At 36.8% G+C, this 14,098-nt stretch overlaps 2 protein-coding genes and 1 non-coding gene across 3 annotated transcripts; 1 reads left to right on the top strand and 2 right to left on the bottom strand.

The window, feature by feature from the left end:
- Window positions 1-222: 222 nt before the first annotated feature.
- Window positions 223-3,870, bottom strand: LOC140021299 (uncharacterized). Its single transcript, XM_072072064.1, has 4 exons — window positions 2,817-3,870; window positions 2,425-2,558; window positions 2,166-2,313; window positions 223-1,301 (listed from the first exon to the last, which is right to left on the bottom strand). The coding sequence occupies exons 1-4, from the start codon at window positions 3,868-3,870 to the stop codon at window positions 223-225; spliced, it is 2,415 nt and encodes an 804-aa protein (XP_071928165.1).
- Window positions 3,871-6,323: 2,453 nt separating this feature from the next.
- On the bottom strand, window positions 6,324-11,666 carry LOC140021298 (uncharacterized). The gene is made up of 6 exons (XM_072072063.1): window positions 11,427-11,666; window positions 10,119-10,673; window positions 8,918-10,004; window positions 8,526-8,659; window positions 8,267-8,414; window positions 6,324-7,402 (listed from the first exon to the last, which is right to left on the bottom strand). Exons 1-6 carry the CDS (start codon window positions 11,664-11,666, stop codon window positions 6,324-6,326), a joined length of 3,243 nt encoding a protein of 1,080 aa, XP_071928164.1.
- LOC113719792 (small nucleolar RNA R71) lies at window positions 11,023-11,129 on the top strand. The gene has a single exon (XR_003455037.1). It is a non-coding gene; the product is annotated as a small nucleolar RNA R71 (small nucleolar RNA).
- Window positions 11,667-14,098: the final 2,432 nt, after the last annotated feature.

The raw sequence follows: 14,098 nt of genomic DNA, 5'->3' as shown, positions 1-14,098 counted from the left end.
GGTTAGAAAAACTCCCTGCCAACATGTTCTTCAAGTGCACCTCCAAGATGGATGATAAAACTCCCTTATCTCCTACAAACAAGTGAAATACATCTAATTAATCCATTAAATCACACCAAAATGTAAGAAACACAAAAAAAAACAAATACACTATTATTATTGGGTTGCCTCCCAACAAGCGCTTTTGTTTATAGTCGTTGGCTCGACTCTCCTATAATTTCTTCAACTCTCCATTGCATTTTCTAAGGAGTAAATTACTCCTTTAGGAACCTGTTCTCCGGCCAAATACAACTTCAATCTTTGGCCATTTACTTTGAATGGGGCACCATTTTCACCCTTTATTTCCACTGCTCCATATGGGAACATGCTAACCACTTCAAATGGCCCGGACCATCGAGATTTAAGCTTTCCAGGGAATAATTTTAGCCTTGAGTTAAATAGTAACACCTTTTGCCCTTCTTCAAAGTGTTTAGGAATAATGTGCTTATCATGCCAAAATTTCACCCTTTCTTTATAAATCTTGGCATTCTCATATGAGATTAGCCGCGATTCCTCCAATTCACTTAACTCAAGCATTCTCTTCTCACCTGCAGATTTAAAATCAAAATTAATAGCCTTAACAGCCCAATAAGCTTTATGTTCTATTTCTACAGGTAAATGACATGCTTTCCCATAAACCAGCTTATATGGAGACATTCCCAATGGAGTTTTAAATGCCGTTCTATATGCCCATAAAGCGTCTTCAAGCTTATTTGACCAATCTTTCCTCGAGCGGTTAACCGTTTTCTCTAAAATGAGCTTAATTTCCCGGTTGGCCAACTCCGCTTGGCCATTGGCTTGAGGATGATAAGGGAGTGACTTTTTATGCCTGCATCCATATTTAAGCAACAAAGTGTCAATGATTTTATTGCAAAAATGCTTACCTTCATCGCTTATTATTGCCTTTGGGACTCCGAATCTGCAAAATATGTTCCGCTTAAGGAACTTAAATACAACTTTAGCATCATTAGTTTGTGAAGGAATGGCCTCCACCCATTTGGAAACATAATCGACTGCTAAGAGAATGTACTTATTATTATATGAACTCGGAAATGGTCCCATAAAATCAATACCCCATACATCAAATAACTCAACTTCCAAGAACGTAGTCAGGGGCATTTCATTTTTTCGAGATATATTTCCAGTTCTTTGGCATGCATAACAATTTTTAACATATTCCCTAGCATCTCGGTACATAGTTGGCCAATAAAATCCTGATTGCCATACCTTTGCCACAGTTTTTGAAGTACTGAAATGACCACCTGTTTCAAGGTTATGACAATGATATAAAACATTATGTACCTCATCTTCAGGAATACATCTACGTATCATACCATCAGCACAATGTCTGTATAGCAATGGTTCCTCCCAAAAGTAACTTTTGACGTCATGTAAGAATTTCTTCTTTTGATGATAATTAAATCCCTTTTGAATCTCTCCACTGACCAAGTAGTTAGCAAAATCTGCATACCATGGAGAATTTCTAAGTGCTAGGACAAACTGATCCGGAAAATTCTCTTGAATTGGAACCTGATCTTTGATTGGGATATATTCCAAACGTGATAAATGATCTGCAACTAGATTCTCCGATCCCTTTTTGTCTTTTATCTCCACATCAAATTCCTGCAATAAAAGAATCCACCGAATTAGTTTAGGTTTTGCATCCTTCTTATGCAGCAAATATTTAAGAGCTGAATGGTCCGTATATATAATGACTTTAGATCCTACTAAATAGGATCTAAATTTGTCCAAAGCAAATATCACTGCCAATAGCTCTTTTTCTGTCGTTGCATAATTGAGTTGTGCCTCATTTAGCAACTTGCTAGCATAGTAAATGACGTGCAATCGTCCTTCTTTCTTTTGTCCCAAAACTGCTCCAACTGCATAATCACTTGCATCACACATCAATTCAAATGGTATTGACCAATCGGGTGAAGTTATAATTGGGGCCGAAATCAATTCCTTCTTCAACCTTTCAAATGCAACCAAACAATTGTCATTAAATTGAAAAGGAGTATCTTTACATAATAAATCACATAATGGCTTTACTATTTTAGAAAAATCTTTAATAAAACGTCTATAAAAGCCAGCATGTCCTAAAAAACTCCTTATCCCCTTGACATTACTTGGGGGTGGCAATTTTTCGATAACTTCTATTTTGGCTTTATCCACCTCAATTCCCTTGGAGGAAATCTTGTGCCCTAAGACAATTCCTTCTTTTATCATAAAATGGCATTTCTCCCAATTCAATACAATATTTGTTTCCTCGCATCTCTGCAAAATCAATTCCAAATTATGAAAACAATGGTCAAAAGATGAACCATACACAGAAAAATCATCCATAAATATCTCCACAATTTTCTCAATATAATCAGAAAAAATAGCCATCATGCATCGTTGAAAAGTTGCAGAAGCATTGCATAAACCAAATGGCATTCTTCTAAAGGCAAAAGTGCCATAAGGACATGTAAATGTGGTCTTTTCTTGATCCTCTGGAGCTATAGCTATTTGATTATATCCTGAAAAACCATCAAGAAAACAGTAAAATTCATATCCTGCTATTCGCTCCAATAATTGATCAAGAAATGGTAGGGGAAAATGATCTTTTCTTGTTACCGTATTTAACTTACGATAATCAATACACACTCTCCACCCTACCACAAGTCTAGATGGAATCAATTCATCATTTTTACCCACGATTGTAGTTATTCCACCTTTCTTTGGTACCACATGAATTGGACTAATCCAAACACTATCGGAGATAGGAAAGACTATACCTGCATCAAGCCACTTAAGAATTTCATTTCTTACCATCTCTTTCATGTTTGGATTGAGTCTTCTTTGTGTTTCCACCACTGGTTTGCAATTGTCCTCCAATAAAATGCGATGCATGCATATAGAAGGACTTATACCTTTAATATCTGAAATTGTCCATCCAATTGCCTTCTTACGCTTCCTTAGAACTCTTAGCAACTTTGTACACTGCTCATCATCAAGATCAGCACTAACAATTACAGGCAAAGTACTATTTTCTCCAAGAAATTCATACCTTAGATGAGTTGGAAGTGGCTTAAGCTCTAACCTTGGAGGTTCAATTTCTGAAGGTTGTGAAAACCCTTTTCCTTGGCCAAGACTTTCATACAATTTACCTCTTTTATAAGGTGCTTGAAAATCCAAGTACTTGGCCAATTCTTCAATTTCTTCACAAACATCTTCTTGCTTACCTAAACTCATTAAACAATGCTCAAGAGGATCTAAGTCAAGGTAGAATTGACTCATCTCTTGGGTTAGTTTATCAATTGTGCCAATAGAATAAGCATGATCGGTAAAAGAAGGGTATTTTTCCATTTCATTCAAATTAAATTCTACCTCTTCTTCACCTACTTGAAACTTAAGCTTGCCGTTTTTTACATCAATAATAGTGCCTGCAGTAGCTAAAAATGGTCTACCTAGAATAATTGGCATAGATATATCTTCTTCCATATCTAATACCACAAAATCCACTGGAATGATAAATTTTTGAACTTTTATTAATACATTCTCCAACACTCCCAATGGATATCTAATAGACCGATCCGCTAGTTGCAAAGTAATATTTGTGCGTTTAAGCTCATGCAAACCCAATTGTCTAGCCACCGTTAAAGGTATTAATGATACACTAGCACCAAGATCACACAATGCTTTAGAAAAATCAACGTTACCTATGGTGCAAGGTATAGAAAAACTCCCTGGATCCTTCAACTTCGGTGGTAGCTTATTTTGAATAATTGCACTACATTCCTCCGTTAATGCTATTGTTTCGCAGTCTTCCAACTTTCTTTTTCTAGTCATGATTTTCTTGAGAAATTTCGCATAAGATGGAATCTGCAAAATAGCATCGGCAAAAGAAATGTTAATGTGCAATTGTTTGAAAAGTTTAACAAATTTTTCAAAATCTTTATCAAACTTATTTTGCTTTAATCTTTGTGGAAATGGAACCGCAGGGGGTATTGGAATGGTAGCGGAAGATGATGGTTGATTTTCTCTTGATTCCTCCGGACGATGAGGTTGCCACTGTGGCTCTGCTTGTTCTCCACATTGGCGTAGAACTCCCGCACCAAGTTGGGGTAGTAGTACTTGGGCAACTGAAGGATGTTCTCCCATCCAAGTCGCTTGAATGCTGTCGAAATGTGATAATGCGCATCCACCTCCGGTGCCAAATGTTTTTCGATTATGATCTCCTTGTCCAGTCCGGCTTCATACCACTGTTGGTTTTCAAGCGAGGTGAATCATGTGGTATCGTAGTCCGGCGGTGGCTCGGCACGGCTAGTAGACGCGGTCTTCCGGCGAGAGCGAGGTGGCGGCTCCGGCAAAGGAGATTCTTCCTCAGGTGACTCCTCATGCAAAGAGGGTGTGTGTTCCTCACTTGAGGAAGGAGTAGGAGTACGAATGCGAGCCCTCCTTGTGTGAGTCATAGTTCCTCTTCAAAAATAAGATGAACATTCATTAGAAATCATAGAAACTTGCTCACATATGTGAAATGAGAATTTAAGAAAATTTCGGCAGAGTTTCCCCTTGAAAAAGGGTTAAACTCCCTGCCAAAATGTACCCAAAATTAAACAAATAACTTCCTAACAATTCTCAAATCCAATTCCCATATTTAGAAAGGATATTCCCAATAAAGGAATCATTTCATGCATATTAAGTGCTAACAATTGAAAAGTGTATCCGTTTGCAAGAATGACACTCAAACACTTGAGAATATCTCCAATCCAATTCATAACACTCAATTTACATTCACATGAGTTCCAATTCATCCAAACAAATGCTACTTATCTCAAGTAAAAGTGGTTCAATGTGCTTAACTTGATCGGAAACACACTCTTTTACCCCATGAGCTATTGTTCGAATGATGATATATCATTTTCAATTGATATGACAGTGATTTATGCTCCTCAGAACAAGTTCATATATTTAATGAAAGCAAAATTCAAGAGTATAAATCACTAAAATGCTCAAGCCCAAAAATTGAGAAAAATTCTTAAAAAAATATCACCAAATCCATAGTTTTCTCAAAAATAAGCATGAAGATATTAGTAACAATCTATTTAAGCACAATGTAGCACAATTGTATCAAGAAATTCCAACAAATATGCATTTATCATAATATTCCCAAAAACTAGAAATATGTAAAATAAGAATTATAAAATGTCAAAGAAATTCGCAAATTGTTACCTCAAATGTGTAGATTGATGGTGGAGGATGAAAATGATGCAAAAACTGACACAGAAACGAGCCAAAATACCCCCCAAATTGAAGAATTTCCGTTCGGCCAAAATCCCCTTTTCGAAGATCAAAACCCACAAAATTGATGTTTTTGCTACAAAATTGTTAAGGGTTTATATTCACAAGAGTGTTTGGGATGTTTTTGTGTTGAAGGATTAGAGGTTAAACGGATGAAATGGAAGAATAGAAAGGGGAACTAGGGTTTCGGGGAGAGAGAATGAGAGGAAAGCTGGAAAATGAGGAACCGAACCCTCGGTTCCACACATATCGCAAACCGATCCGAGGTCGGATCCGTTCTGGAAGGCCTCGGATCCGACAGGGCTCGGATCAGTCTCAACAGAAACACAGACGATCCCTCGGATCTATCTGGGTTGGCAAAGATCCGAGTTCGGATCTATTGATCCGAGGTCGTATCTGTCTGGGTTTTTTAGGATCCGAGCTCGGATCCATATTTCTCTGCACTTTACTGCAGAAACTGCAATTTTTTTTCCTTTTCCGGCCAATTCCAAAATACACATTGGACAAACCTGTTATCAATTCTAACCTCCCACGCACATGCAATATACCTTAAACACAATATCCATCCTTTCAAAACACAACAAACACATTTACATTGAAAATCAAGGGATGAGGTTCTTTGATCATTTTTGCATTTTTATATCAAAATGGCATTTTTGAGCATTAAATACACATCAAATGAATCCATGAACCTTTATAACCATGGTATCACCAAAACTCACTTGAATTGCACAATGTATGTATAGGCATAGAAATTTTAAGCACTTAAAACGCGATTTGGTTAGAAAAACTCCCTGCCAACATGTTCTTCAAGTGCACCTCCAAGATGGATGATAAAACTCCCTTATCTCCTACAAACAAGTGAAATACATCTAATTAATCCATTAAATCACACCAAAATGTAAGAAACACAAAAAAAAACAAATACACTATTATTATTGGGTTGCCTCCCAACAAGCGCTTTTGTTTATAGTCGTTGGCTCGACTCTCCTATAATTTCTTCAACTCTCCATTGCATTTTCTAAGGAGTAAATTACTCCTTTAGGAACCTGTTCTCCGGCCAAATACAACTTCAATCTTTGGCCATTTACTTTGAATGGGGCACCATTTTCACCCTTTATTTCCACTGCTCCATATGGGAACATGCTAACCACTTCAAATGGCCCGGACCATCGAGATTTAAGCTTTCCAGGGAATAATTTTAGCCTTGAGTTAAATAGTAACACCTTTTGCCCTTCTTCAAAGTGTTTAGGAATAATGTGCTTATCATGCCAAAATTTCACCCTTTCTTTATAAATCTTGGCATTCTCATATGAGATTAGCCGCGATTCCTCCAATTCACTTAACTCAAGCATTCTCTTCTCACCTGCAGATTTAAAATCAAAATTAATAGCCTTAACAGCCCAATAAGCTTTATGTTCTATTTCTACAGGTAAATGACATGCTTTCCCATAAACCAGCTTATATGGAGACATTCCCAATGGAGTTTTAAATGCCGTTCTATATGCCCATAAAGCGTCTTCAAGCTTATTTGACCAATCTTTCCTCGAGCGGTTAACCGTTTTCTCTAAAATGAGCTTAATTTCCCGGTTGGCCAACTCCGCTTGGCCATTGGCTTGAGGATGATAAGGGAGTGACTTTTTATGCCTGCATCCATATTTAAGCAACAAAGTGTCAATGATTTTATTGCAAAAATGCTTACCTTCATCGCTTATTATTGCCTTTGGGACTCCGAATCTGCAAAATATGTTCCGCTTAAGGAACTTAAATACAACTTTAGCATCATTAGTTTGTGAAGGAATGGCCTCCACCCATTTGGAAACATAATCGACTGCTAAGAGAATGTACTTATTATTATATGAACTCGGAAATGGTCCCATAAAATCAATACCCCATACATCAAATAACTCAACTTCCAAGAACGTAGTCAGGGGCATTTCATTTTTTCGAGATATATTTCCAGTTCTTTGGCATGCATAACAATTTTTAACATATTCCCTAGCATCTCGGTACATAGTTGGCCAATAAAATCCTGATTGCCATACCTTTGCCACAGTTTTTGAAGTACTGAAATGACCACCTGTTTCAAGGTTATGACAATGATATAAAACATTATGTACCTCATCTTCAGGAATACATCTACGTATCATACCATCAGCACAATGTCTGTATAGCAATGGTTCCTCCCAAAAGTAACTTTTGACGTCATGTAAGAATTTCTTCTTTTGATGATAATTAAATCCCTTTTGAATCTCTCCACTGACCAAGTAGTTAGCAAAATCTGCATACCATGGAGAATTTCTAAGTGCTAGGACAAACTGATCCGGAAAATTCTCTTGAATTGGAACCTGATCTTTGATTGGGATATATTCCAAACGTGATAAATGATCTGCAACTAGATTCTCCGATCCCTTTTTGTCTTTTATCTCCACATCAAATTCCTGCAATAAAAGAATCCACCGAATTAGTTTAGGTTTTGCATCCTTCTTATGCAGCAAATATTTAAGAGCTGAATGGTCCGTATATATAATGACTTTAGATCCTACTAAATAGGATCTAAATTTGTCCAAAGCAAATATCACTGCCAATAGCTCTTTTTCTGTCGTTGCATAATTGAGTTGTGCCTCATTTAGCAACTTGCTAGCATAGTAAATGACGTGCAATCGTCCTTCTTTCTTTTGTCCCAAAACTGCTCCAACTACATAATCACTTGCATCACACATCAATTCAAATGGTATTGACCAATCGGGTGAAGTTATAATTGGGGCCGAAATCAATTCCTTCTTCAACCTTTCAAATGCAACCAAACAATTGTCATTAAATTGAAAAGGAGTATCTTTACATAATAAATCACATAACGGCTTTACTATTTTAGAAAAATCTTTAATAAAACGTCTATAAAAGCCAGCATGTCCTAAAAAACTCCTTATCCCCTTGACATTACTTGGGGGTGGCAATTTTTCGATAACTTCTATTTTGGCTTTATCCACCTCAATTCCCTTGGAGGAAATCTTGTGCCCTAAGACAATTCCTTCTTTTATCATAAAATGGCATTTCTCCCAATTCAATACAATATTTGTTTCCTCGCATCTCTGCAAAATCAATTCCAAATTATGAAGACAATGGTCAAAAGATGAACCATACACAGAAAAATCATCCATAAATATCTCCACAATTTTCTCAATATAATCAGAAAAAATAGCCATCATGCATCGTTGAAAAGTTGCAGAAGCATTGCATAAACCAAATGGCATTCTTCTAAAGGCAAAAGTGCCATAAGGACATGTAAATGTGGTCTTTTCTTGATCCTCTGGAGCTATAGCTATTTGATTATATCCTGAAAAACCATCAAGAAAACAGTAAAATTCATATCCTGCTATTCGCTCCAATAATTGATCAAGAAATGGTAGGGGAAAATGATCTTTTCTTGTTACCGTATTTAACTTACGATAATCAATACACACTCTCCACCCTACCACAAGTCTAGATGGAATCAATTCATCATTTTTACCCACGATTGTAGTTATTCCACCTTTCTTTGGTACCACATGAATTGGACTAATCCAAACACTATCGGAGATAGGAAAGACTATACCTGCATCAAGCCACTTAAGAATTTCATTTCTTACCATCTCTTTCATGTTTGGATTGAGTCTTCTTTGTGTTTCCACCACTGGTTTGCAATTGTCCTCCAATAAAATGCGATGCATGCATATAGAAGGACTTATACCTTTAATATCTGAAATTGTCCATCCAATTGCCTTCTTACGCTTCCTTAGAACTCTTAGCAACTTTGTACACTGCTCATCATCAAGATCAGCACTAACAATTACAGGCAAAGTACTATTTTCTCCAAGAAATTCATACCTTAGATGAGTTGGAAGTGGCTTAAGCTCTAACCTTGGAGGTTCAATTTCTGAAGGTTGTGAAAACCCTTTTCCTTGGCCAAGACTTTCATACAATTTACCTCTTTTATAAGGTGCTTGAAAATCCAAGTACTTGGCCAATTCTTCAATTTCTTCACAAACATCTTCTTGCTTACCTAAACTCATTAAACAATGCTCAAGAGGATCTAAGTCAAGGTAGAATTGACTCATCTCTTGGGTTAGTTTATCAATTGTGCCAATAGAATAAGCATGATCGGTAAAAGAAGGGTATTTTTCCATTTCATTCAAATTAAATTCTACCTCTTCTTCACCTACTTGAAACTTAAGCTTGCCGTTTTTTACATCAATAATAGTGCCTGCAGTAGCTAAAAATGGTCTACCTAGAATAATTGGCATAGATATATCTTCTTCCATATCTAATACCACAAAATCCACTGGAATGATAAATTTTTGAACTTTTATTAATACATTCTCCAACACTCCCAATGGATATCTAATAGACCGATCCGCTAGTTGCAAAGTAATATTTGTGCGTTTAAGCTCATGCAAACCCAATTGTCTAGCCACCGTTAAAGGTATTAATGATACACTAGCACCAAGATCACACAATGCTTTAGAAAAATCAACGTTACCTATGGTGCAAGGTATAGAAAAACTCCCTGGATCCTTCAACTTCGGTGGTAGCTTATTTTGAATAATTGCACTACATTCCTCCGTTAATGCTATTGTTTCGCAGTCTTCCAACTTTCTTTTTCTAGTCATGATTTTCTTGAGAAATTTCGCATAAGATGGAATCTGCAAAATAGCATCGGCAAAAGAAATGTTAATGTGCAATTGTTTGAAAAGTTTAACAAATTTTTCAAAATCTTTATCAAACTTATTTTGCTTTAATCTTTGTGGAAATGGAACCGCAGGGGGTATTGGAATGGTAGCGGAAGATGATGGTTGATTTTCTCTTGATTCCTCCCGACTATTTTCTTCCACTATCGCCTCTTGGTTCCTCTGCTTTTCTTCTTGTTTTTCATTCTCATCTTTTTCAACTTCCATCACTGGAGGATCTTCTAATTGCTTACCACTACGAAGAGTAATGGCTTTCACATGCTCCTTAGGATTGACCTCTGTTTTGCTAGGTAATTCGCCTTGATTTCGATTATTCAACGAACTAGCAATTTGACCAATTTGGACCTCTACATTCCTGTACATTGTAGTGAGTTGGTCCAACCTTCCTTCTACTCGCTCAAATCTGTCTGAAGTAACTTTTGCGAGCTTTTCCACTGCCATCTCCCAACCAGATTTAGTTTCAGCTTGTTGTTGCCTTGATTGAAATCCCGGTGGATTGGTTGGCCTTGGTTGATTTCCTTGATCCTTCCATCCGAAATTTGGATGATTTCTCCATCCCGGATTGTAAGTATTCGAGTAGGGGTTATTTTGAGCATTACGATTGTAATTATTGACGAATTGTACCTGTTCAGAATCGACACACTCATTAGTATCATGTTCACCTCCACATACAGAACAGCATGCTACATGTGCATTAGATGAACTTGGACCTTGTCTACTTAGCAATTTCATCACATTATTCATTTGAGCACTCAGCATATTGAGAGTGTCCATTTCTATCATACCTGCGTGACGTCTTGTATTACCTCTCTCATTGGCCCATTGGTAGTTATTTGCTGCCATTTCTTCTATCAAATTATGAGCTTCTTGGGGTGTTTTACCCATTAAAGCTCCACCTGCAGCTGCATCGATCATAGTTTTAGTAGAAAAAACTAAACCATTATAGAAGGTTTGTATGATTAACCACTCCGGCAGTCCATGATGTGGACATTTCCGAAGCAAATCTCTAAACCTTTCCCATGCCTCATATAATGATTCACCTTCCAATTGGCTAAAACTAGTGATATCCATTCTAAGCTTAGCAGTCTTACCTGGTGGAAAATACTTATTTAAGAATGCTCTTGATAATTCATCCCATCCAGTGAAAGTATTGGGAGCATGAGAGTGTAGCCAAAGTTTGGCCTTATCTCTCAATGAAAATGGGAACAATCTTAGCCTTATAGCATCATCACTAACTCCATTCATTTTAATTGTATCACAAATTTCCAAGAATGTAACTAAGTGTGTATTAGGATCTTCTACTGCATTACCTCCAAATTGAGATTGTTGAACCATTTGGATAAGTGATGGTTTAATCTCAAAGTTGTTAGCATTTACCGCAGGCCTTGCTATGCTCGTTTGTGAACCTTGTGTTCCTGGTATAGTAAAATCTCGCAGAACTCGCCTATTTAGGTCATTTTTCGCCATTTCTTCTTCAAATGGTAATTCTATCAAGATATCTTCTATTGGCTGCCAAACCTCTTGTTCCTCTTGATGCAGTGTATTCCTCCTTTGTCTCCGCAATGTTCTTTCAATTTCAGGATCAAAATGTGCAACTTCTCTATTTGATCGGTGCATGCACTACAAATAAAAATAAGAGAAATTTTTGCAGTTTTAATTCAACAACTTGGATAAAAACAATGAAAATGTCTAAATTAATAGAGATGACTAGGCCCTAATATTGCCGCTCCCCGGCAACGGCGCCAAAAACTTGACGGGATTTTTGTATCAATGCAAGTTTAATTCCGATTTTACACCCGTTGGACTGCAAGTATACAGGTCGCAATTTTAGTACAAGATGCGTATCGGGTCGATCCCACGAGGAGCAATTTAAACAATTACTAAGCCCCTGTTCTCTCTATTATTTAGACTTACAATTAATTTGAGCAGAGAAAGTCTAATGCTATAATCTACAAATTTGATATACAAATCTAGTTTAACAAATGCTGAATGCAAATAAAGAAATTTCACTTAAATAAGATTCTAGGGATGTAGATTCCACTTATGGCATAAACTACACAAATGAATGGATTTACTTCCTGCTATTATTCTTGTTTAACCAGAGATTTATTTCCAAGATTACCAAGTCTCATTTCCATGATGAAATGGCTTAGAGCAATATAGATTTCCCTATTTCCATGGTGAAATACTACTACAACTCTGTTTTAATTCATGAAATACTAAGTAATCCACTTAAGTGTATTTCTATTTTCATGAACATACAACTCAATCTCTACTCATGTGTTTCCATTGTTATTACCAATTCTCATTGAACAATAACAACTGTAAACAAGTTATTGGTGATCAATCAATAACAAGAAATCACAGCTACACAAGTAGACAAGTTAACTCAAGATATAACAAGTGTAAATCACATTCAATTAGTATTATTTAGCCATAAGTTTCATCTACTCCCTAGATGAAGGAGTTTAGCTACTCATGAATGATTTAACAATCAAATTCACAAGTTTATTAATGCAAAACATCATAAAGTACAAGTATAAGAAAGATAAAAGAAAGCTTAGCCAATTGAAGGTGAAGCTCTCCAATTCCTGCTATGTTCTTGCACAATATGATTACAAGTGAAAACTCTCAAAAAAATGCTTCTCCAAGTACTCCTATCTAGAGAGAAAAAAATGTTACAAAATGAAAAAAAAACTACGTATGGTCATCCTGGCTTCTCCCTTGTGTTTCTGCATAAAAGCTGGTAGAAATTCCATTCCTCTCACTTCATAATTTCCTCCACTTAGATTTTGTAAAAAGAAGTCAAAGATATGATGTTCCTTTTGTCCATACTCATTTGGTCTTCTCTTCTATTGCAGAAGCATGTGCCACCGATTTCTGTCCCTCAAAATAGCTGTAAAAGTTGTGAGAAAGGTAAAGAAAAACGGCTGTGCCACTTGCTGAGGAGAGAGACAGATCCGAGCCTCGGATCCGAGGAGTGATAATGGATCCGAGCTCGGATTATAGGATCCGAGGCCTTCCCATGATGGATCCGAGGTCGGATCGTCCTGACCTCGGATACACTCCGCCAGAAGTACAGACGAGGGGTCGGATCCCTCTTGTACACACGGATCCGAGCTCGGATCCGTGTTAAGCAATTTTTCCAGTTTTTCACTTCTTCCCTTTTTTCTACATTTTTGCTCCCAATTTCTTGTGTACTTTGTCCTCTGGATGACCCTGACATTTCTTTCAACTTGTGCATGAATTTCATACATCAATTACCTTCACAATTTCACAAAATTACGCATTAATCCACTCATTTATCAATTTCTTAACTCTTAAACAATATTTAGGCAATTATCACCAAAAGAGTTCAAATATGGCTTTAATCTTCTCAAAACATACCAAAAATTCTTGCCAAATTCGTACAAAATGTACGTTAAATATTCACTTATCAGCGATATTGAGTGGTACTTGAATTATTGTTTGCTCAGGCAATCGAGGAGATCTCCAAGAGGAACTTGGAGCAGACGCCTAAAACGCTTGTTTGAGACCTATTGCGCTTGTTTGACTAGGTGAGTGTTCCATATAGGAATAAGTCTAGGACATGCTCATTTCATGATTTCTAGGTGTTAAGTACTATGTGTTAAATATTTACCATACCCATGCTTGAAAATGCTCGAATAACATTACTTGGTATGCTATGGTTGCATACGTCGTTAGAGTGAATCTCCTCGACTCTCACATGGTAAAAATGGGATAACGGCCAATGATGGCCTATTAATATGGCAAATGCCTGCCAAATAACCGTCATTACTCAACCGTCAACCGTTAACTGTTAACTGTTTACCAACCCACATGACTACCTGATTACCTGACTATTTGCTCACATGATTTCTAATCTATATGATTATTCGATATCCGTGAATTACATGCTCCCATGAAATTAACTTGTATTGCTTACGTGCTTACGTGCTAAGTATCCACTTGATTACTTGATTATCATGAATCACATGTTATATGAAGTTGTCCATCATTGTTAGGCGAGTGTGTACTTTACCTCACTC

The sequence above is a fragment of the Coffea arabica genome, chromosome 11e, assembly GCF_036785885.1.
Source record: "Coffea arabica cultivar ET-39 chromosome 11e, Coffea Arabica ET-39 HiFi, whole genome shotgun sequence".
NCBI lineage: Eukaryota > Viridiplantae > Streptophyta > Magnoliopsida > Gentianales > Rubiaceae > Coffea > Coffea arabica.
The sequence above is the reverse complement of the archived record's forward strand: the minus strand, read 5'-3'. Positions and strand labels throughout refer to the sequence as shown.